We start from the raw sequence: 23914 nt of genomic DNA on the forward strand, positions 1-23914 counted from the left end.
TTTACAAAGGGGGCCCCGTACTCATAAAGGTTGGGAAACACTGTTGTAGAGAACACTGAGCTTGATGGGCCATTGGGCTGACTCAGTATTAGGCAGCTCCCCATGTTCTTATAAACTGATTTAACAGAAAATGTTATATAAAGATATACACGGAATATAGATGTTTTAAAAAATAAGTTTCACCTGTCTCCTTTCAATATCTCATATACTTGCCAAAAACTGCTTTGCAAGCTTAGGTTGCCTCAGAAACTTCTAAATCCAGTCAGGTCATTTTTCTTGTAAAACCTAGCTATTAAAACCTCAAACCAGTGCTAATAGAAAATTATTTATAGCGTACGTACCAGGTGTATACACTAGGACCCTTCTAAGAACTATTGAGGAGGAGAGACCGCTCCCTACCTTTTAATGTTATTAATGTCTCCCTCCCCTACACACACACAAGTCACTCAAAACACACCTTGAGTCTAAAGCCATTACAATGCAAGGAAGGAGGTATGTCATTGTGCCTCCCCCAAATGTTCTTGTTAATGGGATTTAAACTCTGGCAAAGATGTGGGTGCGATCATGCAGAGTAAAACACATGGCAGTTACATAGGAGACCAGGATGAGGACTTAACAAGGGAATGGGGTGTGGGAAGCTCACACAGGCTTCACTGAGACACCATTGTTAATAACTTGCCATTATTTCACACTTTAGCTCCTTGTTATGTGAAGAATGGTTTGATCTGAACTCAGCCATAGCCAATGCTGATGGCAGAAATGCGCTTTGGGCACCCCCATTGTCAGAGCACCTCCACCCCAGAGCAGTCTGCTCTCCAAAGCTACATTGGGACAGCCTGACCTAGGCATTTCCTGACAGGTTATGCTCCATTAAGATGAATTGCACCAGCAGAATGCAGTACAGTAGTGAATTTCTAAAATGAGAATGGCCAGGACTGAAGCTTGACTTGAAGTGGTATCATCTGAGCAATCTGGAAGATTTGTCTCTTCAACCCAGATTCTGCCTCGGGTTTCCCTCAGTGCTGAGGGAAAGGCACTCTTCACATGCTCATGGCACTATATATTACAGACTCTTCCTGGAGCGCAGCACTACAAACCGTAGCTGCAGAGGCTTGCATTTGAATGATTTATCCTCCTCCTGGATTTATGCGACACACTCTCAACTGTAAGTCTGTCGTGCATACTTTGTCTCCTGGGAGGTGCCCATTTCAGTCGTCTCCCTTTTTGTCAACCCATCATAGACCAGTACATCAGAAGCAGAGAAGCATTTGTGCTTCTGAAAGATCTGCAAGTATGACTGATTAAAAACATAAGAAGAGCCTGCTGGATCAGGCCAGTGGCTCATCTAGTCCAGCATCCTGTTCCCATACTGGCCAACCACATGCCCAGGGGAAGCCCACAAGCAGAACCACTCTACCCACTGGTGATTCCCCAACCTTTACCAAACCTTTCCAAATAGGCCACTGCTTCTTCTAGAAGTTAATGAAATAACTCCTGGTTTCTCAAAATGACAGTGCTTTTGTTAATTTTATCATATTGATATTATTCCATATTAGATGGACACAGACTATTGGTTTCCCTAGCCCATTGTTATCTACTCTGACTGGCAGTAGCTCTCCAGAGCCGCAGGCAGAGCTCTTTCCCAGCACTGGCCTAAACTAGCCATGATATTAACAGCCATCTTTGCGTTTTTTGGTATGTGTGTGGGAGTGATGTTTCACTTTCAATGGTTTGTTACAATCAGTTAAATAGGTAAAGTTTGGAAGGGGTCTATATTAGAGTAAATGTGGTATGGAAAGGGGGGAAGAAACAAGTTATAATTTTGAGAAATGTTGTACACTGATTGGTGGAGTAAACGGGGTGGGGGTGAATATATCTAGGAGGAAGGTTGAGGAGTGGGTGTACTTTTATTCTCTGAGGAGATTTTGCAAAGAGTACGATAAATGAAACCAGTAATTTTTATCTTGTAACAACATGTTTCAGGAACCTGAATATGGAGTAAACTTTTTTATATTTCTTACATCTGTTCAGGGCCAGCAGCAGTGTGCAACGTGCTCTTGGGCTGCAGCACACTGCAGGCCCCCGCCTCCCCGTGTGTGTGCATGTGTGCCTGTGTGCACACATGCACATACACTTAAATACATCCGGTTGTGCCACTTCGCACATGAAAGTGCATGCCTGCCATTTTGGGTGATGGCAGCTATGTGTGCTGATGCTGATGCGCAAGATGAAACAACCAGATGTACTTAAGCACCTGCTGGCTGTGAGCGTGGGTGATGTTGGCTGGGAGAGTGGCTCCTGCTCCACAATCAGTACCACTGTCTGGTTGTGGCCCATGACCCCATGCTGGTGGAAATCGCAGAGTGGGAGCTCCACCCTCCCTGATGTAGGGGCCCTTGGCCAGCTGCAGAACCCTTGGCCAGTGCCACCTGCAGGGCTGATGCCAGGCATGACTGGGCCTTTGGGCACCAGCCTGCTCCAGATCTGTGGCACTCGCCCGCACACCCCACCTACCTCTCCCATCGCTTCATGTTAATGCCCTGCACACTGCGCACGCAGGGCTACCATCAACGAAGATGTCGGTGGGGGCCTCACTAAGGGCTGATGCCCCTGCTGCTATCTTGGCTGATGGCGAGAATTTCGATTCAGTTTGCATTTCAAGCCAATTTATCAAATTCTTACTTTCCGAAGCAACATGAGGATTGGAACACAGCCATCCTTTGAAATTTGCACTTATTTGAATTTTGTGATGCAGTTTGCTAACCATTGTTTACAAAAACACATATATTCGGGGAAAGTGTGGATTAAACATGAATATATGAGTGAAAGTAACATACAAAAATGCATGGAATGATGAGAAATGTGTACATTAGTAAGAATGCCTACAAAATGAGAAATCTGCACTAAAATAGTGGAGAATTTTCATGAGGATTTTTTTTAAAAAAACAATTGCAAAGTGCTGTAGAAATGTGGAGCACTGAATTCAAGATTGGAAAAAAGTGAGAAACTGAGAGAATTGAAACTGACAAATCTTTCCATCCCTTATGGGGACTGTCATGAATCCCTACATGCCTGGCACCTCTGGTTTAACACTTAAGATCCAAGCCTTTAACTTCTTAACCTTCCTTGGTAGTTAGTGACTGAGAATGGTCAAGGTACTGAATCCAGAACCACCCCTTCTCTCAATGAACACACCAGGTTAAATAGAAGTAGCTTTATTAAGATATATAAGTGCACATCAAATATAGCAGCAAATAATCCTTTAAGACCATACACCCAAACAGGGGTTTAAGTACTTACAAGAGAATTCATACACACAACAAGAAAATAACAAACTAACTCACCTAACTATTTACATACGAGGTAGTTGGTTGTGTGGCATCCCTCCTAAGAGAGATCGATGTTCAACATAAAGCAATGGAACCAGACATAGGTTACCTCCCATAGGCAACCCCCTGGAACCATAAGGCAGAAAGGTTTGGAACTCTGGTGCCAAGTCAGCATAAGGCAGAGAACAGAGAACAAAGGCTAGGGGTCCCTAGCCCTATGCTTAAAGGAAAAGGATCCTAACGGTCCAAGATTAATTGACCAATCAGGAATTAGCTGATGTAACTTTCTTCTCGATGTTTCCCACATTTTCGCGCCTTGCAGGCCCCTCTCCCAACTGTGTTTTCCAACGGTACAGGCCAAGGATGACCTTGGATACCAGGCACTTGCTAATCAGCAAAGATAAACAGGTGCAGCTTGTTAAGGCTTCTTCTAACCGTCTTCAGCTGGAAAGTGAAACTCAGAATTGTAAATTGGCAAAGGCTTGTCTTTTTTTTTAACTGAAAAATCTCCCAGAGTCCCTTGCTGGAGCCAAAGTATTGCTTTTAAGATTTTTAATAACTCATGAACATTACAGGTTCATGACAGGGACCACAGCAGGTGGGCAGGGGGAGTTCAGTCCTTTTTGCTCCTTCTCTGAAAGTGCTATTTGCATTCAATAGCAGCTTGAAAGAAACAGTTTCCCCCAAGAAATTCACAAGGGTCCAGGAACGCTCCAGTGCAGTAACCGAGCCAACTTAGCAGAATGCAGCTGAAGCAAAACCAACAAAATCCCTGTGTGTATATGAATACTCTTTGGGCCTATGCATGGACCTCTTTGGATCCCGGCCATTGCTTACCAAATCCAATACAGTCTACATCAACATATTGAAAAGATGAACATAATAAACAATTGTAATAAAGAGAAGCATCTAATGCATGTTATGCATCTTCAGACTTATCTAAACAGACTGCTGCCAGTTAGATCAGACATTCTAGGGCCATATTCTTAAATCCAGAGCTCTCTGGTGCAGAAAGTGGGGTCCAGAGTGGAGGGCTATAATAGGTAAATCTCAGGAAATGGTCCTGCAAATGTAAGTTTTTATGCTGCAAGGTTTGATTCCCTCCAAGAATTTCAAACGTGGCTGAAATAATGTTAGTATTTTCCCTATTCTGTGCCACATGCTGTGCAAGTATTAGGGCTGTTCCATATACCATGAATTTTTCATACATCTCCATGAAGATAACTTGATTTAATGCAACAAGCTCAATCAGACATTCTTAAGGAAACTGACAAGAGACCATGGGGTGGGGTGGCATACATCATGGTTCCGTATACAGAGACAGGGATGGGGGAGGAATTCTGTTTGGTCCGCATTTTAATACAAACCTACCTACAAACCTACCTAATTCACACATTCCAAAACTAGATGTGAACCAAAGCACAGATATCCTTCAAAATTAGTATCACTCCAACACAACCAAAACATGTGTTCAAGAATGCATATATTAGAGGAAAGCATGCATTAAAAAATCACACAATAGTGAAAATAATATACATGAATGCATCATACTGGGGAAAATTGGTTGCAAAATTCTGTATATTAGGCAAAACACTTACAAAAATGTGTCTGTTAGAAGCTATGGTGAACAAAAATGCTGACAAATTTCTGTGAAGACCTTTGAAAAATAAATATTTGGAAACTGATGTGGAAGTCTGCCAAAATGAATTTAAGATTGCAAAAATTAGAAACTGAAATGCACAGATTTGTTCATCTCTATTTAGAGACACATTGCCTGAACATGCAAACTGAGATCCTTGCAATATACAGGTCTCTCTCTCTCTCTCTCTCTCTCTCTCTCTCTCTCTCACACACACACACACACACACAGAGAGAGAGAGAGAGAGAGAGAGAGAGTCCATGATCATGACAGGCATTTGGGTAGTTTTGAGGCGGCTATAGCATGTGTGTCCTCGTATCAGATCCTCCTCCCTGTCTCCCCAGCCATCACATTAAAGCACTTCTAATCAGCCTGCAGTGGCATCTCAAGCCCAGGCAGGCCTTTGAAAGCAAAGTCCTCCGTCAGAAGAGACAGATTGCTGTCAGAGTGTAACAAGTCACTGAAGTGGACAGATGGGGTAGTTTGTTCCCTACCTCAGCGTGCTGGCCAGAGCTGAGCTGCTGTTTGCAATGGTAGCACTTCAGACAAAGGGGATGGTAGTCTTTGCCTACAGAACGCTTCCGCTCAGCTGTTAACAGAGGAAAAAGGTATGAGTAATTATACTCCAAGCACCTCATTAACAGAAGAGCATATGTGGAATGCAACTTTGATCCATGGAATTACTTGCCAAAGTAATTTCAGAATGAAACGAATTATAGAATCTTTTCATGCAGGAACAATTTGGCATTTCCCCTTTGTTTTAACACCTTAAGTGTTTGCAACATGAATCTTTTTTGAAGTTTGTTCAAACTTTACATATTGAGATATTTCATACTTTGCCAGGACAATAAAAGAGCTTTCATCTTCAAGTGTTGTTTTTCTTTTATATTGTGCCATCTTCTGCACACACACAAATAGTAATATATTTTTACCCCAGGTCATGTAGTGTTTAGTATATATGATTTGTGTGTTCCAATTAGGGGGCACATAATGCCTTTGAGATTTTCAAGGAAATTTCTCTGAGTGCTCAGGCAGAAGCATCATTTTGTCTGCAGGCTGAAAGCTTTGGTCCTTTTGGTATGGAAGGAAAGTGAAAATGAAAAGTGGACTGACAATTTTTACAAGTTTTTGGAGTTACACAAGTGTGTTTTATTTTTCTAGTTTGTTCATTATCCCATTTATCATAGAATCATAGAATAGTAGAGTTGGAAAGGGTCTATGAGGCCATCAGGTCCAACCCCATGCTCAATGCAGGAATCCAAATCAAAGCATTCCTGACAGATGGCTGTCCAGCTGCCTCTTATATTTATAACTTACCTTACCTCCAAATAACTCAAAGCAGTGAACATTATTATCCCCCTCTTTTATCCTTACAATAGCCCTGTGAAGTAAGTCAGGCTGAGAGAAAATGCCCCAGTTTGGACAATTAACCTGAGATATGCACAAACCTTTTGCTCATGCATGGAGTCACTTACTCCTCCATTCTCACAAACCACAATTAAACTAGGGAGTTTCTCATTAGCCATAGTTTTCCATTGTGTTCAAACTGGGATATTATGGTGATCTGCTTCAGAACAAACCACGCTCTTAAGGCCCCTCCAAACATCCTTTGATTGCACATTCATGATGATTTGTGCTCATCATGATGCCATTAGGGCGGCCACATGCAATCCTCATTTCAACATTGTTTGTGCCTGGAAACATTTTGGGGTGGTCACATGGCTTCATTTCCAGTGGTGCATATCCTATAACTTGCTGCTGAAATTCTAGAACTATTTTTATAGCACAAACGTTATAGTACATTTTGTCTCACTTTTGTTGTGCTATAGCCCCTTTGGACAACAATAATATGGTAGCATTGAAGAAGCACTGCAGAATACACCCACAATCGAACACCCGTCTGGAGGAGCCCAATAACCAGCTTCATACCATGCTTGAACTCCAGGCTTGTTCCACAGCTGGAAACCATGGTTGCACACTTTGGATGAAATGGGAAACTTCAATTAATAAGAGCCTTCCTGTTTAATGATGGAACAAAGGGTCTGCAGCTACAGACAAAAGAGCTGGGCATACCTTGGCCAAACACAGCCAGTGACTGGTCCAAGGCCACCCACTGTGCTTCATGGCTGAGTGGGGACTTGAACTCTGGTCTTCCAACTCCCTGCCTGACACTGTAACTACTACACTACGTTGGCTCCACTCACTGGATAAAGCTGCCTTTCCTCATGAATTTCATCATTTCCAGTGACAAAACCCACAAAATGCTATCATATCCCCCCTGGGGAAGAGCTTCTTCCTCGATGTCAGGTTCAGGCTCAGTGACTGGAGAGGTTGCAGGTACCTGGAAGCCACAGACGTAGGACAGAATAGTTTACAGCTCAGAGAAAAAGCCAGACCAATGCCCCAGGTCCTGGGCTTGAAGGGCAGGGCAGGGCATTGCCCAAGAGGCCAATGTGAGGGGCAACAAGAAAGAAGGCAGGATGGAAGTGCAAAGGTGTCGGAAGGCAGAGCTGGGGTCCCAATCCCGGGGAGCTGGATCCCGGAGAGTTGGGAGAAGAGTATTCGGATGGATGGCAGAGGGAAGGGGGAGGAACTTCCCCCCTTTGGAGCGAAGACGAAACAGAGGAACTGCCAGTGATAAGGTCGCTTAGCAACGGGGAGCCTGAGCCCTCCCTGGACATTCTCACGCCTCCCCCTCTTTCAGGCTCAGAGCAAGAGGGGGAAGAGGGAGGGCTGCTCACAGCCGAAAAGCGGGGAGGCAGTTTACCATCAGCCCCTCCCCTATCCCCCATCCTGGAATCGGAAACTTCAGAAGAGGAGGGGGTGATGCTTCCCCCCTCACCGCGCACACGCAGACAGCTGAAAAGACAGGAGAGAAGGGGGGGAAGGTGGGCAGTACCTGAGGGGCAGTTAAGCAGGAGCGAAAGATTGCGCGCCCGTTTGGCCCCTTCTTAAAGAACAGGCGGGAAGAAGTCCCTTGCTCTGTCAACTTTCTCCCAATGCCGCAGGACCTGTATCCCTGTATTGCTTCATGAGAAAACGCAGTCTTTGTTTGGACATTACCCTAATAAAACACGAATTAACTACAGCCGTTGGTCTGGTTCCTGAGTCACATCCTGGGCCTGACAAAAGGGCAGCTGAGTGACTTACCAAGCACCACAGCTCTTGGAACTCAATGGCAGCCAATAGCACAGGATTGGCTCTCTGGATTGCTAGGATCTGGAGGGTTTCTAGTCCATTGACGTATGTGTCCTGACTTGAATTGCCTCACCTGATGTTCCCTTCTCCAATTAACAGCCCTGGCAATGCGGGGAATAGGAGATCCATGCCTGACCCTCAGAAATAGATTTTGTGCAGGGGAGGTGTGAGCCATCCTTCCACACTGCATGTCCTGATCTCTTCCATCTGCCACTGCTTATGCCTGCACCAATAGCTGAGAGGCCTTTTCTTAGACTGAGGCTGCAATCCTAATGTTTCTTATCTGCGAATAAGCCCCATGGAATTCAGTGGGACTTAACTTCTGGCTAGATGTGGCTAGGATTGAGCTGTAAGTCATCCAACGGCTGTAAAAAGCTGGACTCGGCCCTGATGTTCTGCATTCATCTGGGTGTGGGGACCTGTGGTCTGTGATATGCTGTTGGACTACTTCAACTCCCATCAGCCTCAGCCAGCATGGCCAATGGTCAGGAATGATGGGAGCTGTAGTCCAACAACCTCTGGAGGGCCATAGGTTTCCCATCCCTGCATTAGTCCATAACAGGCAACAACCCTTTATTAATACAAAGGGAAGGAGATTTGTTCTAACATGAAATCATCTAATTGTCCCTGACACATTATTTAAAAATTCATTCATGTGGCTGCAGGACAGGATGCTACTACTACAGAAATGTAGGTTAGAGGTGGGAGTTGCAAAGGTTTGCACTGAAAACCCCAGTCTCTTTCAGTCAACCAGGATCAGGGCTGGTCTTTTGTTCCAAGCCCACCCACGTGCCCGCTCTCCTTGTAGGTTTAATAGGTCTATACCCCAAGGCAAAGGAAACCAGTGCAATTTCACATTTTTTTCCTGATAGTCATATAAGTCAAAGTAAACACAATATTTACATGCAGAACAGCCCCATAACTAAAACGGAAGGAGGAGTGTCATTTCAGACTGTTGTTGCCCATGGCAGCCATTTTGTGCTGGCACCTACAGCACTTTTATCAAGTTATGAGCAGTGGCACCTCATTTTTCACCCTTCCCCCCAAAATCACTGCATGTAATGGACCTACAACAAGGGTGGCAAATATTTTTCAGCCAGAGAGCCACGTGGCCTCGTGGCAACCTTCTGAGGGTAGTGATCCTATGTGATGGGACGTGTGGCAAAAGTGGGCAGAGGAATGGATGTCAGTCTTACATCTGCATAGAAGTTTCTACCCCAGGCTTTCCCAACCAGAGTGCCTCCAGATGTTGTTGGACCACAATTCCCAGCTTTCCTGACCATTGGCAATGCTGGCTGAGGCTGATGGGAGTTGTGGTCCAACAACATCTGGAGGCACACTGGTTGGGAAAGGCTGTTCTACACACACACACACGTGTCTCCATCCTCTATTCAGGCATGCCAGCCTGGAGGATTGCATTTGGTCCCCAGGCCTGAAGTTCCCCACCCCTAATCTAAAGCTTATTCCATTGTTTGCCTCCATACCTTCTCTGAATACATCATCATCATGGGTTATTTGCAGAGCTTGGAAAAGTTACTTTTTTGAACTACAACTCCCATCAGCCCAATCCAGTGACCATGCTGGCTGGGGCTGATGGGAGTTGTAGTTCGAAAAAGTAACTTTTCCAAGCTCTGGTTATTTGTACGCTGCCTTTCCATAGTAATCTATCCTCAAAGGGGCTCACAACATGAAAAGTTACAGAATTCACTATTACAAAGCAAAATTCAAATTGTCAATTAGTTAGAGAAAATTTCTTATTAAGAAAACTAAAATAAATTGAAACCATACCTTATAATTCATAATCAGGCCAACAATGACACACAAAAACATAACCTCAATAACAACAAAAATAACTGACCAGCAACATTAAATCTGACCCAACCAGAAGCCCTTAAACAACTCCCCACAATCAAGATGGTCTCTAGCACCTCCAGGCAGTAGCCACTTTTATAGCTGCTGCAGTCAGTCAGGGCCCCACCCTCCCAGGCCGGGTGGAAAGAGGCCAGCAAGCAGAGAGAGGGTCTTGTAGCACTCACAGGCAAGAGGGTCTCTGGCACAGTCAAGGTGGTTATGAAGGGAGGAGCAGGACTACACAGGCTGCTCGTCCTGGCCCCAAGTCAGTGTTCCCATCCCTGCTGGCTGCAGTCTCAGATCTTTGCCTGTTGAGTGGAAGTTCTGGAGGCAGAATCTTGGAAAGTACTTAAAAGCCCCCATACAACTGCGAACACTGCCTGACTGGGAATCCCATGCATGTGGAGGATTCTAAGTGCATTCAGCCAGATATTGTTGGACTCCAACTCCCAGTAGCCCCAACCAGTATGGCCACTGGTCAGGAATGATGGGAGTTATAGTCCAACACCAGGTATGTTTTCCTGGGGGGACACTCTGGGATGCAGCCCCATTACTTTTTTTGCACCCAGCACCTACCGGAATCCCTCTATCTATCTCTACAGCCAATCTAGCCACCACAATTCCTAAACACAGACTGTATGCTTGCATTTAAAAGCTACAACCTTTCCTCTTGCCTTAGAAGAGCCAGAGAACCTAGCAAGGTCAGGGGTCACTAGAGCTAATCAGCACTCATGAATCTCCTTGCATGCTAATTGACTCCCACTATCACTTTTTGTGGGGAGAAGAGAAACACGAGGAGGGAGAGAGTCAACAGGAGTTAAGAGAGGGAAGTTTATGGAGAAGAGGAGGGAGAGCCAACCTGATTGAAGATGCGCTTTGCATCAGAATCTTACTGAAACAGAGAGCTTTCAAACAGTCCCACACAGGCTCATAGCAGCCAACGTGGAGGGTAGGTGAAGGCGGCCGCACTGGGGGGAGGGGGGAGGCAAAGCTGCATTTTCTCACAGAGAAGGGGGACAAAGGAAGGAAGGCTGAAAGAAGGAAGGCTGCTGGTAAAATACAAAGTGCGCTGCTTGTAAAGCATTTTTTCTCCCTCAATGGTGCTTTTTTCAGATTGTCTGGGAAAAATTGGAGGGTGCAGGGACAGAGAGACAAAAGGCTAAGAAGAGTGGAAGTATTTTACAGACATCGTTGCACGAGACAGAACTCCTTCTCACAGATGATCTACAAAAAGCAGGTTTCTTCCCCTTGTAAAATACAGGCAGCCTCATTCTTCCCTTTGCTCTTCCCATCTTCCCCTGCCCTCCATGAGGCTTCCTCTCCTCCCCTTCCACTTTCTCACAGACAATCTGCAAAAAGCACAACTGAAAAAGAACGGCTTTACAAGCAATTCCCCTTGTATTTTACAGGCAGCCTTCCTTCTCCCTTTCTTCAGTCTTCCTTTGCCCCCTTCTTTATGAGGAAATGCCATCTCACCTCACTCTCCACCCACTCTTCTTAGCCTTCTTTCTCTCTCTCTCAGTGCACCCTCTGTTTTGGTTGCAGTGAGTTTGTGCAAGCAGAAAGAAACACTTGTCAAGCAATGCCCCTTGTATTTTACAGGCATCATGTGCAAGAGAGAAATCCTTCTGTCAGCCAATATATAAAACGCAGGGGGAAGAAACCTGCTTTTTGCAGATCAGCTGTGAGACGGATCTTTCTTGCAGGTAGCAATACCTGTAAAACACCAGCTTCTTTGTTCCCACCCCCTATGGGGAGGGGAGATACAACCACTTTGCTAGCTCTATGTCTGGTGCTTTGGGAAACGCTCCATGTGCAATGCTCCATGTGCAGCGATTCCCAAGCACCCAATTGCCAGCAGGATGTTGTGGCTTGGGAACAAGGAGTTTTGATAAATGGTTTGGATAATGATGTCATGTGATTGACAGGTGGGTGGCCCCAGTCACCTGTCAAATTTGGCCTGTGAGGCTGATCCTGATGACTCATAAAGGGGCCCTGGACTTCTAAATTTGCCACTATATTGCTGCCCAGCACAGGTTCCCCAACCCTGACTTAATAAGTAAAATATGCAGGAAATAAACAAAAGACAGGTTCTGCTGCAAAGAGTTTGCTATCCAAATCTTGACAGTACAGGAAGATAGCAGAGAGAGGGGAGGAATGGGTGAGGCAAGATGCTTATAACAACGGCATGTCTTGCTTTCCCAGGATCCACCTCTGTATTCCCTTCAAGGTAGATTGACATATTTCATCCTTGTTTCCCAGATAGAAGAGTCTTCTGGGGCAGAAATGGGGAACTAGGCTGTGGCCCTCCAGACATTGTTGGACTACAGCTCCCATCATCCCTGACCAGTGGCTATGCTGGCTGGGACTAATGGGAATTGAAATTCAGGAACATCTGGAGGGCCAAAGGTTCCCCATCCCTGCTCTGGGGGGTGATGGTTATCTACGATGTCTTGGAGGAGAATTCTCTAGCAAGGCAGACAGTCTATGTACAGAACGCTGGCTTGCAGGTAAGCCCCACTGTGTTCAATGGGACTTGCTCCATAGTAAGTGTGTTTAGGATTGCAGGCTCCACTCTGCCTCCCCTTTCCCTGCCTTTCCTTGCAAAATAATACGGACTAGCCAGGCACATGAGAAAAGCCTCTGGCTTGCACTTTTGCCAGCTGAAGCAAAGAATCCAAATAGGGTAGTTTATTGAGATACACAGAGAAAAGGATTCAGAGCAGGCAGGTTTCAAAGGAAAACAAAAATTTCAATTTAGCCTTTGACAGGCAGGCAGACTAGGGCTGCAACTGTAACTCCACTTACCTGGGAGTCTCTGTGAGAGCAGACCAGATCATATGGGGCAGACAGAAAGACCGTTTTGTACTAAGGGCAGTTAAGGAGCAAGAAGGAGTTATTCAAGAAAAGGTTCTTACAATCAAAACAGAGCTTATCTTCACACCAGGGTAACATGGCAATGAATGTGAGGAAAGATAAATGAAGCATACTAAGCCTCCTATTTGGATGTGGATGAAAACTAAGGGCATATCTACGCTACAACTTTTCAGCCTAACCTACATCACAGGGTTGTTGAGGAGATAAGGGGAGGGGAGGGCCAGATAGGCTGCCTTGAGACTCTTGGAGGAAAGGTGAGATATAAATGTAATAAATAAATATGGAATAAGTAAAAAGATATGGGATAACTTGCAAGGAATCTATCCTTCAGTCTGGCAGGACTTACACTTTGGAACTCCTTGCTCATTGATATTAGGCATCTTTGCTATACTGTTTTCACCACCTACTAAAAACATTTTTGTTTAAGCCTGTCCGGACATGTAAATATCTATATCTATCTATATCTGTTGGGTTTTATCAGTAAATTGAATATGTTTTATGAAACTGCTCAGAGGTTTTGGTGATTTGGTGATCCTGTAAAGTAAAATAAAAATAAAAATAAAGTGCAGCTGATACTGGGAGGGCTGTTCACCGGTTTTAGGTGGAGAGGAGACAGCAAGATGCTTTGTCTTTCTCAGCTAGCAATGTGTCCTGCAATGCACATACTCTGGACCACAGCCAATATATAAAATATGTGTTTAAAATCTGCTGCAAAATATAGATGAGCTGTTTCATCCAAAATTACTTTCCATCCAACATTTGAAAACTCAAAAAAGAGAACGGTAAAAGAAGCTCCATCAGTTCCCAATCCAGATTATTTTTATCTTTCATCTCATTCCTTCCCTTGGTATGTACCTTCTGTGATTAATAATGGAGCCATCTGATCCTGGAAAATAAATCTGTCAGCGGTTTTGTCCCATCACCTTCCAGCAGGATGTGCTGGGACTTATTAAGTGCACAACACATCAGTCACACTTTAAAAACACCACACTCCCCTTCGTTAGCTCAATTGCGGAGGCTGCTACTTCAGGGCCTCCACGCTCAGCACAGTACGTCCTCGTCGCCTTAGGGAAAAGGCTGTTCCGGAACAAACTGAATGTTTCACTGCCCTTGCTGAGGTGAAGCATTAGTAAGCAGGTGAGCACATCCCCTCAACACAAGCCTATTCGTATCAGGAGTCAGTAGAGGGCTCCACTTCCTATCAAATAAAAATCTAACATCGAAAACAGTGCAGTGACTCTTCGGCTGTGCCCTCAAAGCTCCACACAGTCTGCCTTGCTTCACCACCTAAATAATTCTCAGGCCTGGCTCAAAAGACATTTTGCAGCCTGAGATCGAACAAAAAAGGGATCCACCACCCCAGCAAGTCAAGTTGTCATAGTACCCAAGCCAAGTTATTTTGGCACCTGTGGCAGAAAATCCCACAACTGCCTCTCTTCCTGGGAGTAAAAATACAGTAAGAACAAATGACATGAGTGACAATTTGCTGCCCATTTGTGAACACCCAACATCAGTCTTCTGAAGTAGCTGCCTCACTTGTCTAATGGTAGGGCCGACCCTTCTCCCAGCAAAGGGTAGCAGGTTTATCTGAGAGTCTAACTCAGTTTTTCAATCTGATTCTGATCATTTAAAAATAAATAATTGGAGATGTAAGATTTTTGGAAGTTTTGAGCAATTGAAAAGTGGGGGAGTTATAGCAGGAGAAGGATGGAAACACATACAGTACTGGCTTAAAGTGCAATCCTAACCATGTCTACTCAGAAATAAATCCTATTAAATTCAGTGAGGCTTATTCCCAGGAAGTGGAGTTGGGATTGCAGCCTTATTTATCAAAACTAAACTTTATTGGCTACTGAAAATATTACATCTATTGACCCCAATGCAACAGAGTAAGCAGGTAATCCAAGACAAGAACTGGAATCTCACTTATCAGTTTTTTAGGGCCAGAATCCAGAGCAAGTTGGGTGGTGGACAGAATCTGGACCCTATTTTTCCTTCTGTATCACTGATGGTGGGATCCCAGCTTGATTTACCAGGCTCACGTGTGCAGTCCCAGTGTTCACCATTCCCAGTCCAGTTACTTTGCTTTCATGCACATATGGCTCTTGCCTGAACTGGGGATGAATTATGGGAACTGCTGTTTGTTAAGAGTGCTGAGATGTGTTAGGAGACCCTTGTTTCCCCTCACAGAGCTACAATTTCTAGAGTAGTTTAACAACCAATTTCTCTTCCCAGGGAACTCTGAGAACTGAGGGAAACAGGGGCCTCCTAAGAACTCTAAGCACCCTTAGCAAACTACAGTCTCCAGAATTCTGTGGGGGAAGCCATGATTGTTAAAGTGATATGATACTGCTTTAAATTTATAGTGCAGATATGACCAAACGCTCTATTTGTACTAATGAAGCATGAAATGGGATGCATTCCAGATCTCCTCATAGCAATTTGAAGTATTTGGATTAACTGTTACACAACAGTGGCTACCCATTATATCTGCATATATTTTCATTTTACATGTAGTTTTGTTTTGTTAAATTATAAATTACATTTATACCATTTTTATTGGGGGATACCTGTGATTTTGTCTGTTGTTTTATTATATCCTTTGGGATCTTCTCCTTTGTACTGGTTATTATCATCATCAGTACCTCCAGATGCCAAATTTACATGCTCACAGTTGGGAGTTCTAGCACACCAGTAGGAATATCTGAATACTACAATCAGGGTCGGTGCCAGGTATGCCGGGGCCCTTGGGCACCAGCTGGCCCCGGGCCCCAGAGCACACGCACACCCCACTTACCTGTCTCTCCTGTCTTTTGCAACTATGTGCGCAGGGCTACCATTAATCAAGATGGTGACAGAGGTTTCCCTAAGAGGCTGAAGCCTCCACCACCATCTTGGTTGATGGCACACATGCATGCTATGCACGTGCATCTCTGCCATCAACCAAGATGGCGGCAGGGGCATCAGCACCTTAGGGCAACCTCAGCCACCATCTTGATTAATGGTAGCTCTGCACACCACAAAATACAGGAGAGACAGGTAGGTGGAGCCAGCAAACAGGCAAGTGCTTTGGAAGCTCCCTCCCTGCGTGGATCGTGGAAGGGGAGTGCTACTCCTCCCCCACCCTATCATGGGGCCCCTGTGGCCCTTGGCCAGGGCCCAACCTGGTTGCCCTTTGGCGCCGGCCCTGACTACAGTGCTATACTTACCCTGAGAGTAATTCAGATTAGACAAATAGGATTGTGCTGGGAATGTCTTCCAGATGCCCTTTCCTCAGGAGAATCACAAAAGCACACAACATGTATGCCAGGGGTCACCAACATTTTTGAACAAGTGGGCACATTTTGAATTTTGAGAATGCTGTGGGCATCAGTCACAAAATGGCTGCCATCAGGGGCATGGCATAACACAAAATTAGACATATTGCTGCTTCCCCCCTACCCCACCCAACAACCTCATGTCTACCTTGGGAAGTCAGCTATGTCCTGCTGGCCTGATTGTGGTTAAAGAGACAAGAGCCCTGTTTTCCGCAATGCCAGTCCTAAACCAAAGACTGGGCTCCCATCTTGCACCCACTTACCTGGGAGTAAGCCACATTAAACATAAAGAGACTTACTTCTGAAGTACACATGCATGCAACAGTAACTATAGAGTGAATTGTTAAGGAGGGCCTGGACTTAGCTGCTGCACAGCAGGAGGCATGTGTAAGCCTCTTTGCAAAGTCTTCACATTTTGCATTTGCCATTTGGGGAGGGGATTCCTTAACATCCACTTGCACTTATTTTGTTGTGGCACTTGCAGAAAATCCCGCTAGGAAGTGCTTGGTCTCAGACAAACCCACCAGAGGAAAGATATGTCCTGTTTGCTAGGGGGGAAAGGACAAAATACAGAGACCCATGGACTATGAAAAATAAGAAAGAAGCAGAAAAAGTGCACTAAAGTGGAGGGGAAAACAGAAGCTCTTTAGGGTCCCAGGGATTCCTATTTCCTAGTGTCCAAATAACTCTGACTTCACTCAGAACTCTGACTTCACTCATTGGCTAAAAACATTGGCAGGCAGGAGCAACCAGGGCAGCTCAGCTTAGAAATTATTTAGAAGGGAACCTGCACATTTTGGTTTATAACTTTCTTTCTAGGAGGGTTAGTGACTTCCTTTTTTAAAATGGATGAAAGTTCAGAGTCTAGGGCCCCTGCCTGAAGGCCTTTGCCGGCACCATGTCAGCCCCCGATACAGGCGAACAATAAAGAACCTGTAATCCCCAGATGTTGTTGGACTCCAATTCCCTTCAGTCCCAGCTGGTATCGGCAGTCCCTTAAGTTAGAACCAAGTGGCTGTATACTCTCTCACTGTATGTCTCCTATTTCACCCCACCTAAATCATCCCACACGTATATCTGAATTTCTGATTATCCAAATGTTTTGTCCGCCCCTGTAGCCATTCAGACAATAGATTTGCTCATGTCCTCAATATTGAAGCATGCTAATTTTAAATCGGCTGTTTGTATCTTTACATTTTAAATTTGGAGTGGTCTTTGCAATATATGTTCAGGCATGCTCTGCCAAAATTTGCAATAAGGGAAGGTCTGGTGTGTTTGGTAATGTCTTTCATTGTTTTGTTTTTCACCTGCTTCTCACCTTTTTTTAACATTGTAAATTGGGTGCCCTATTAAAAAAAAAGCATCTAAGGGCACGTATGGAAGAGGCAAAGCAATAAAAGGAACCGATTGGATGGTTACGAATGGGTGGCGGGCGGGGAAATAGAGCCTTCCAAGTGCATAGATACCTGCGTTTAAATCACTGATATCAATTATCAGATTAGTTCATTTCTTCCTCCTTTCAGTCCTCTTGTCATCCTAAATATTCTCCTTGTCACATTCTTCCTTGCAAAGTCAAAACACTGGCAAGCAAACAAGCTTTTGTTCATGGTCATGTTGTGCCCATAAGCACTCGTTAATGGAAGAGATTTCACAGCCGGGACTCATATACACAGTCATTTCTGACAGCATTTACAGTACCATTAGTATGCCGTCAGTATTAATTACTCCTATTAGGAGCGTTTACTTGACCAAACACCACAGCAGTGATTAACAGTGGTAATCACTATTGTGGTAGTGGGAAATCCATGGTGATATGAAAATACTACCAGTGGTAACCATTTCCATAACCATCAAGGCTTAATTACCCCCATGATATAGCAAGGGTGTCATTAATTTGGGTGAATTTCCCTAAAATGAGTTAATTTTATCAGTTATTTTGCATCACACCTGTAGCATTTTCAAGCTGCTGTTTAACTTTCACAGCTGTGCGAATTTGGTCATGACTCTCAGATTCTAATGAATGGACCCTAGACACTGGGAATAATCAATACAGGGAGAAGAGTGGAGCACAATCTCTAACGGGTGATCTTTACCCACCTTTCTGTCTATCCTGCTACATTCTGTTTTTCTGCATGTGCTATTCACGCAACCCTCTCCCCCCCAGAATAATTCTAGTAAATCAACCCAACATAGCAGTTACCTGTGAAAATTCCAGTTTGTGAAACAATTCCACTAATATTCATTTCATCACTTTGGAGAAGTGTTGGGGGGGGGGTATGTAAGTCTTAAAAAGCCAAGAGCTGGCACCAGAAAGCTAATTGGCCAGTTTACTTTTACTGGAAATCTACCACCTGGAAAGTTTCTGAACTAGAACAAGATCACACAAAAGCTAGCTAAGAAAAACATCCTGCCAATAACCTTATGACAATGCTAGCCTTGCATCAGCCATTTTGTTAGTCTGGCAAGAGAAATGGCATTTATACAGTGCTTTCCTGACTCCTCAAAGCTCCACACATACTTTATCTCAATAATCTTAACACCTTATAGGTTAGTGTTTTAGCCTCCTTATTACAGATACAGACTGGAAAGAGGGTGCACTGGATGAGATTCATAGCTAAGAAGGTTTGAAGCAGCAAATTTCTTAATTCTACCTCATTGTTACTGACCAAATTTATAGTACTGTTATGTTTACTTGGGTAATATAACACCTAAGAGAGTGAGCTGTGATCCACAAGATTACCATTCAGATCTTGGCTCTGCTATGAACTTACTTGCTCAGTGCCCACAGAGAAAACAAGTCTCTCAGACTTTTCCCCATTATGGAGATTATAATAGTAACCTACCTTACAGGGTTGTTGTAAGGATTACTGGGATATAAATGTTAAACACTGTGAACATTTTCCACAGCATCATAATAAGAACAATAATAAGAGCTGTGCACCAGATTCAGCTGAGCCCCGACCCAAATTGGGCCTATTCGGATGTTTTTCGCCTTGGCTGAGTTGGGTTCTGACAACCACAGATCGCTACGGGTTGGATTCAGTGACCCAGACTGACCCAGGGCTGTCAGGGGATGGGGCATCAGGGAGAAAGAAGAGGCAGCCACAGCTCTCCTTCCTACCAGATGAGCAGAGGCAGCGATCCTCTGAGGGTGTGGGTGACGTGAAAAATATCCATCAGGATCACTCCCTCCTGCACAATGCTGTTGTGCAAAAAGCTTTCCTGTAGGAAAACCCTTTGCAAAACAGCATTGTAAAGGATAAATTGACCCCACTCTTGGTTGAGAGTGGAGGAAGGAGACACAGCATCTCCTTTCCCTGCCTCACCACATGTTTCATTGTTTTTTTTATCCTAATTAAACATGAGCCCATCTCCCAAACTTATTCAGGAGTAGCTCCAAGCCAAGGTGGGCGGTCCCTCCAGATTGGAGCCACAGGGCAGATAGGGAGGGTCTGTGCACGGCGATGATGATGATGATGATAAAAGAAGAATTTTAAATATTAAACAATTCACAATATAATAAGTGCATTTCAGACCAGAGAGGAAGCAAGACATTTGAAAGGTTGGAGGTACGGAGCCAAGCGGTCATGGCACCCCAGCTTCCCTGTGTACCCCTCTGCTTGCTCATCCTTCCTGCTTAAACTCTCACTGCAACCAGGTGAACAAAGTTATTTTTCTACAAGGCTGCCTTCCACCACACAGCCTAACACTTCAAAGCAGCAGGGAACTCGGCTCAGACATGGGGTGGTTTATTAAAATTAAAAAGTTTGCTAACAGGATAAAAAAATAGTTCTTAAGAGAAAGGTTTCATATAGGATGATTTGTAGCAAACCAGCACATCCTACCAATGGAGCAAAGTTTACAAATAAACTTAAGGGTTAAACGCAGTCTTCTTTCCCTCTCTAATCACAATTCCTAAAGCTACTGACATATCCAATTAGCCATATCTTACATCCTCCAGCACGTGTTTCCTTTCTATCCTGAGATACCACCTTGAATCTCTTCGTCCTTTATTCTGGCTCTCTAATATAGCCTGTGGCTATGTGACTCTCATGCTTCCCAATCCACAAAACTTCAATGAAGTTAGATTTTTTAAATTCCCAACTCCAGGCAGCCCATGTGTAGTCTATCATATCTACCACCTTTCAGCTTGAGCCATGCACAGGTCAGGTTTGACAAGTTAGCCCCATTATCTCCAAACAAATTGACACACAAGATTTATAATTTTATATAATACAGAATAGTCCAGTTCCTTCACACAAGCCCATTCTCTAGAATTCCTAACTCTATGGCCAGTCCTGAAGAATTCAAGTCAGTTAACATACAGGTGCAAGTAGTTTTCACTCCAGATTTTCTAGATGAGCAATGCAACCTGTTTACTCAACCCCTTGCATGCATAAATGTAAAACGGAAGCTCAAGGATTACCTGTTTTTCCTTTTTATTTATAATGAACAACACTGAGAGCCTGATGGTGTAGTGCAGGGCTGGGGAACATTTTTTTAGCCTAAGGGTTGCATTCCCTCATGAGTAAACCTCTGGAGGCCACATGGCAGTAGTGGGCTGGACCAGATGCACAACTTGATGGAGCAATGGATATGACTCACATTCTTTGCACAGTAAGCTGCATTCCGTTTCCTCTCCATCCAGGTAAGCAAGAGGCATTATCACAGTTCAAGGACTCATTCCAAGGAGGATGCAGCTATATGGTGGGCACGGGGAGGCCCAGATAGGAGAAACATTAAGGGCTAAATAGAGAGGCCTGGGGGCCCACATCTGGTTCCTGGGCCTGGGGTTCTGCATACTTGCAGTGGTGAAAAAAGCAATCACACACTGGTCAAAAATCTCCTTGTCACATGGTTATTAAAGTCTCAGGAGAATCTTTTGGCAACTCACTTAGTGAAGAGGTAGAGGCACCAACTACAGGTTTGTATCACACAAAATTATTTCTCTGGTGTGCTGTTTTTAAAATCATCTTACAGCTCTCTTTGGCTCATGTTCTGTCACTTGTAAACATTTGCCTCTTGTTTCCTGTGCGGCGGCTGCCGGCTGTGAAAGACTTTGTCATACTTGCTGCTTCCTGTTTGTCACCTGCTCTTCCTATTCCCGCTACACTTGTTACCTTCTGAATGCTGTGCTTTCTAAATGCCAGCCTTGCATTACTTCCACATCATTAACACCTTGCCTGTTTTTTCCCTCTGAGCTAAACAGGCTAGCATACAGAGATCAGTATAGTGTTTTGAGAAGGAGGTGAGATGTTCTGGGTTCAAACGTCACTTCAGCAGTGAACTCATTTGGTGGCCTTAGAAAAGCTATACTGCTTCCAGTGTCTCCCCTCCATCTTTAACACACAGATCATAATATTAGTCTAGCTTACACAGTTGTTAGGATTACTGAGACAGATGTGGAGAGCTCTGGGCCATGGAAAAGTGGAACACTAACATCAAGTATTATTAAATAGCTAGGAGGGAAAATTTGATCATCAGATACTTATACAAATGGAGGTTAAGGATTAACCGATGGAGAAACAGAACAAAAGAATAATCTAGGAATGAAGGTCACCCGGTCTCTCTGGTCCAAGTCCAACAGTAGGCTGTAAAGCATGGGTGGGAACCAATAGTCCTCCAGATGATGTTGGGAGTCCAACTCCCATCAGTCCCAGCTATCGCCAATGGTCAGGGATGATGGGAGTTGTAGTCCAGCAATATCAGGAGGGCCACAGGTCCCCCACTCTGCTCTCAAAACAGTATTCAACAGAGTCCTACTTAGGGTAGGCCCATTCAAATTAATGAACCTAAGTTAGTCATGCCTATAATGTCAATGGGTCTACTTTGCATGTGACTAGCACTGAATACCACCCTCTGTGATGCAGCCTGCATTGGGACCCACCCACCCTGGCTCCGGTGAAGGTAAAAGCAACCAAGAAGCCCAGTATCTGAAGCTACTTCTGGCATGAAAATAGTGAGCATGACCATACATATGTGGTAGATTCTCCAGTATGGGTCCATGGCAGGTATACAATGACATTCTACACAGTCCTTGTGTTGGCATAAAGGGTATTCATATGAACCCCTCACATGTTCGGCAAACCTTTCCCACTAATGCCAAATGCATAGCCACTGGGGTGAGTGGCCAATGGATGCATCAACACTGGAGGCATGTCCGGTGTCCCCAATGTCAACATGAGCACATGACATGAAGGAAGGAAGTGAAAGGAGTTTCATCAACAAGGTGAAATTTCTTGGGATGAGAGGGGGCACATTCCTTCCCACCATAGACAAGCCTTCTTCTAAGGGAGTCTGTTGGGTCCTCCTATACAACAAATGAGCAAAAGCTATGTGTTTATTGAGCAAAACAAAATTGCCTAGAAAGGACCTTAATCTAGCTCAGTGATGAAGACCCTGTGAGCCCTCCAGGTGTTGGACTCCAACTTCCATCAGCCCCATCCAACATTGCCATGATCAGTGATGATGGGAGTTTTAGTCCACTAACATCTGGTAAGCCACATATTCCTTATTTCTGGTCTAGCTGTACCACATGGACACTTTTTGTTGGAAACAGAGCCAGATACTTTGGGCCTGCTAGAATACCTCCTCTACTGTCAACATCACTCAAGGACTGAGTTAACTGGCAGTATAGAAATGCAATAAGTCATCATAATCATTATCATCATCAGTGGAGAAACACAGAATGGTGCAGACCTCTCTATTTTCTACATTTCATGTGCTATTTGGAAAGTGCAACAAAGCAGGAGGGGTCTGTCCTATCTATGCGATGGCTTTCCTATGGAACAAAACAACTCAAAAATTAGGGATAAATTCCACTGCAATGGAATTTGGCCAAATTCCTGGGTTCTAGCTGGGGTACCCATTACTGGCAGGCCTATTCTGGGCAGGCCTCCTAGCATGCCCTGGGGCCTGCAGTACATTATGGGTTTACACCAGGCATGCAATCTAGAAGCAATTTGTCAGAGTCTGCCAAACAAGGCATAAGACCATAGGAAGAGCCTCCTGGACCAGGCCAGGGCCCATCCAGTCCGGCATCCTGTTCTCACAGTGGCCAGCCATATGCCGATGGGAAGCCCGCAAGCAGGACCTGAGTACAAGAGCACTTACTCCTCCTGTGGCTTCCAGCAACTGGTTCTCAGAAGCATACTGCATCTGACTATGGTGGCAGAGCACAGCCATCATGGCGAGTAGCAATTGATAGGCTTATCTACCATGAATTTGTCTAATCCTCTTTTAAAGCCATCCAAGTTGGTGGCCATCACTGCCTTTTGTGAACCTGCGTTTTTGCACAGTTGAGACTAGTGGGGACGCGTGAGAGGGCCTTCACGGTGGCTGCCCCTAGGCTTTGGAATTCCCTTCCTAGGGAGGTAAGAATGACCCCCTCTTTGCAGTCCTTCCGCTGACAAGCAAAGACCTTCCTATTCCAACAAGCCTTTGGAATTCAAGGCTAAGGATAGGGCGTGAAGGGTGCTGCATTGCTAATGTCTATTATATCATTTTTAAACTAGTTTGAACTTTTTTAGCTGTATGTGTGTATGGTTTTAATATTGGAAATAGTTTAATCTTATTTTAATGTAGATTTTGTATGTTTTTAATTATATGTATTTTTTATCTGGAAGCCGCCATGAGTTCCAGTTTTGGAAAAATGGCAGGGTATAAATAAAGACAACAATAATAATAATAATTTTGTGGGAACA

At 44.4% G+C, this 23914-nt stretch overlaps 1 protein-coding gene across 2 annotated transcripts in view; it reads right to left on the reverse strand.

Annotated features, from left to right (window-relative positions):
* Positions 1-23914, reverse strand: part of LOC133382129 (cysteine-rich protein 1-like) — a 69925-nt gene that overhangs the window by 24460 nt on the left and 21551 nt on the right. Inside the window, exon 2 of one of the 2 annotated variants that reach the window (XM_061621823.1) lies at positions 5463-5557. The exons of the other annotated variant lie outside the window; for it this stretch is intronic. Coding sequence (XP_061477807.1) covers positions 5463-5557 — 95 coding nt within the window. The remainder of the gene's footprint in view (positions 1-5462; positions 5558-23914) is intronic. 2 annotated transcript variants of the gene reach the window in all.

Source organism: Rhineura floridana, chromosome 1 (assembly GCF_030035675.1).
Source record: "Rhineura floridana isolate rRhiFlo1 chromosome 1, rRhiFlo1.hap2, whole genome shotgun sequence".
NCBI lineage: Eukaryota > Metazoa > Chordata > Lepidosauria > Squamata > Rhineuridae > Rhineura > Rhineura floridana.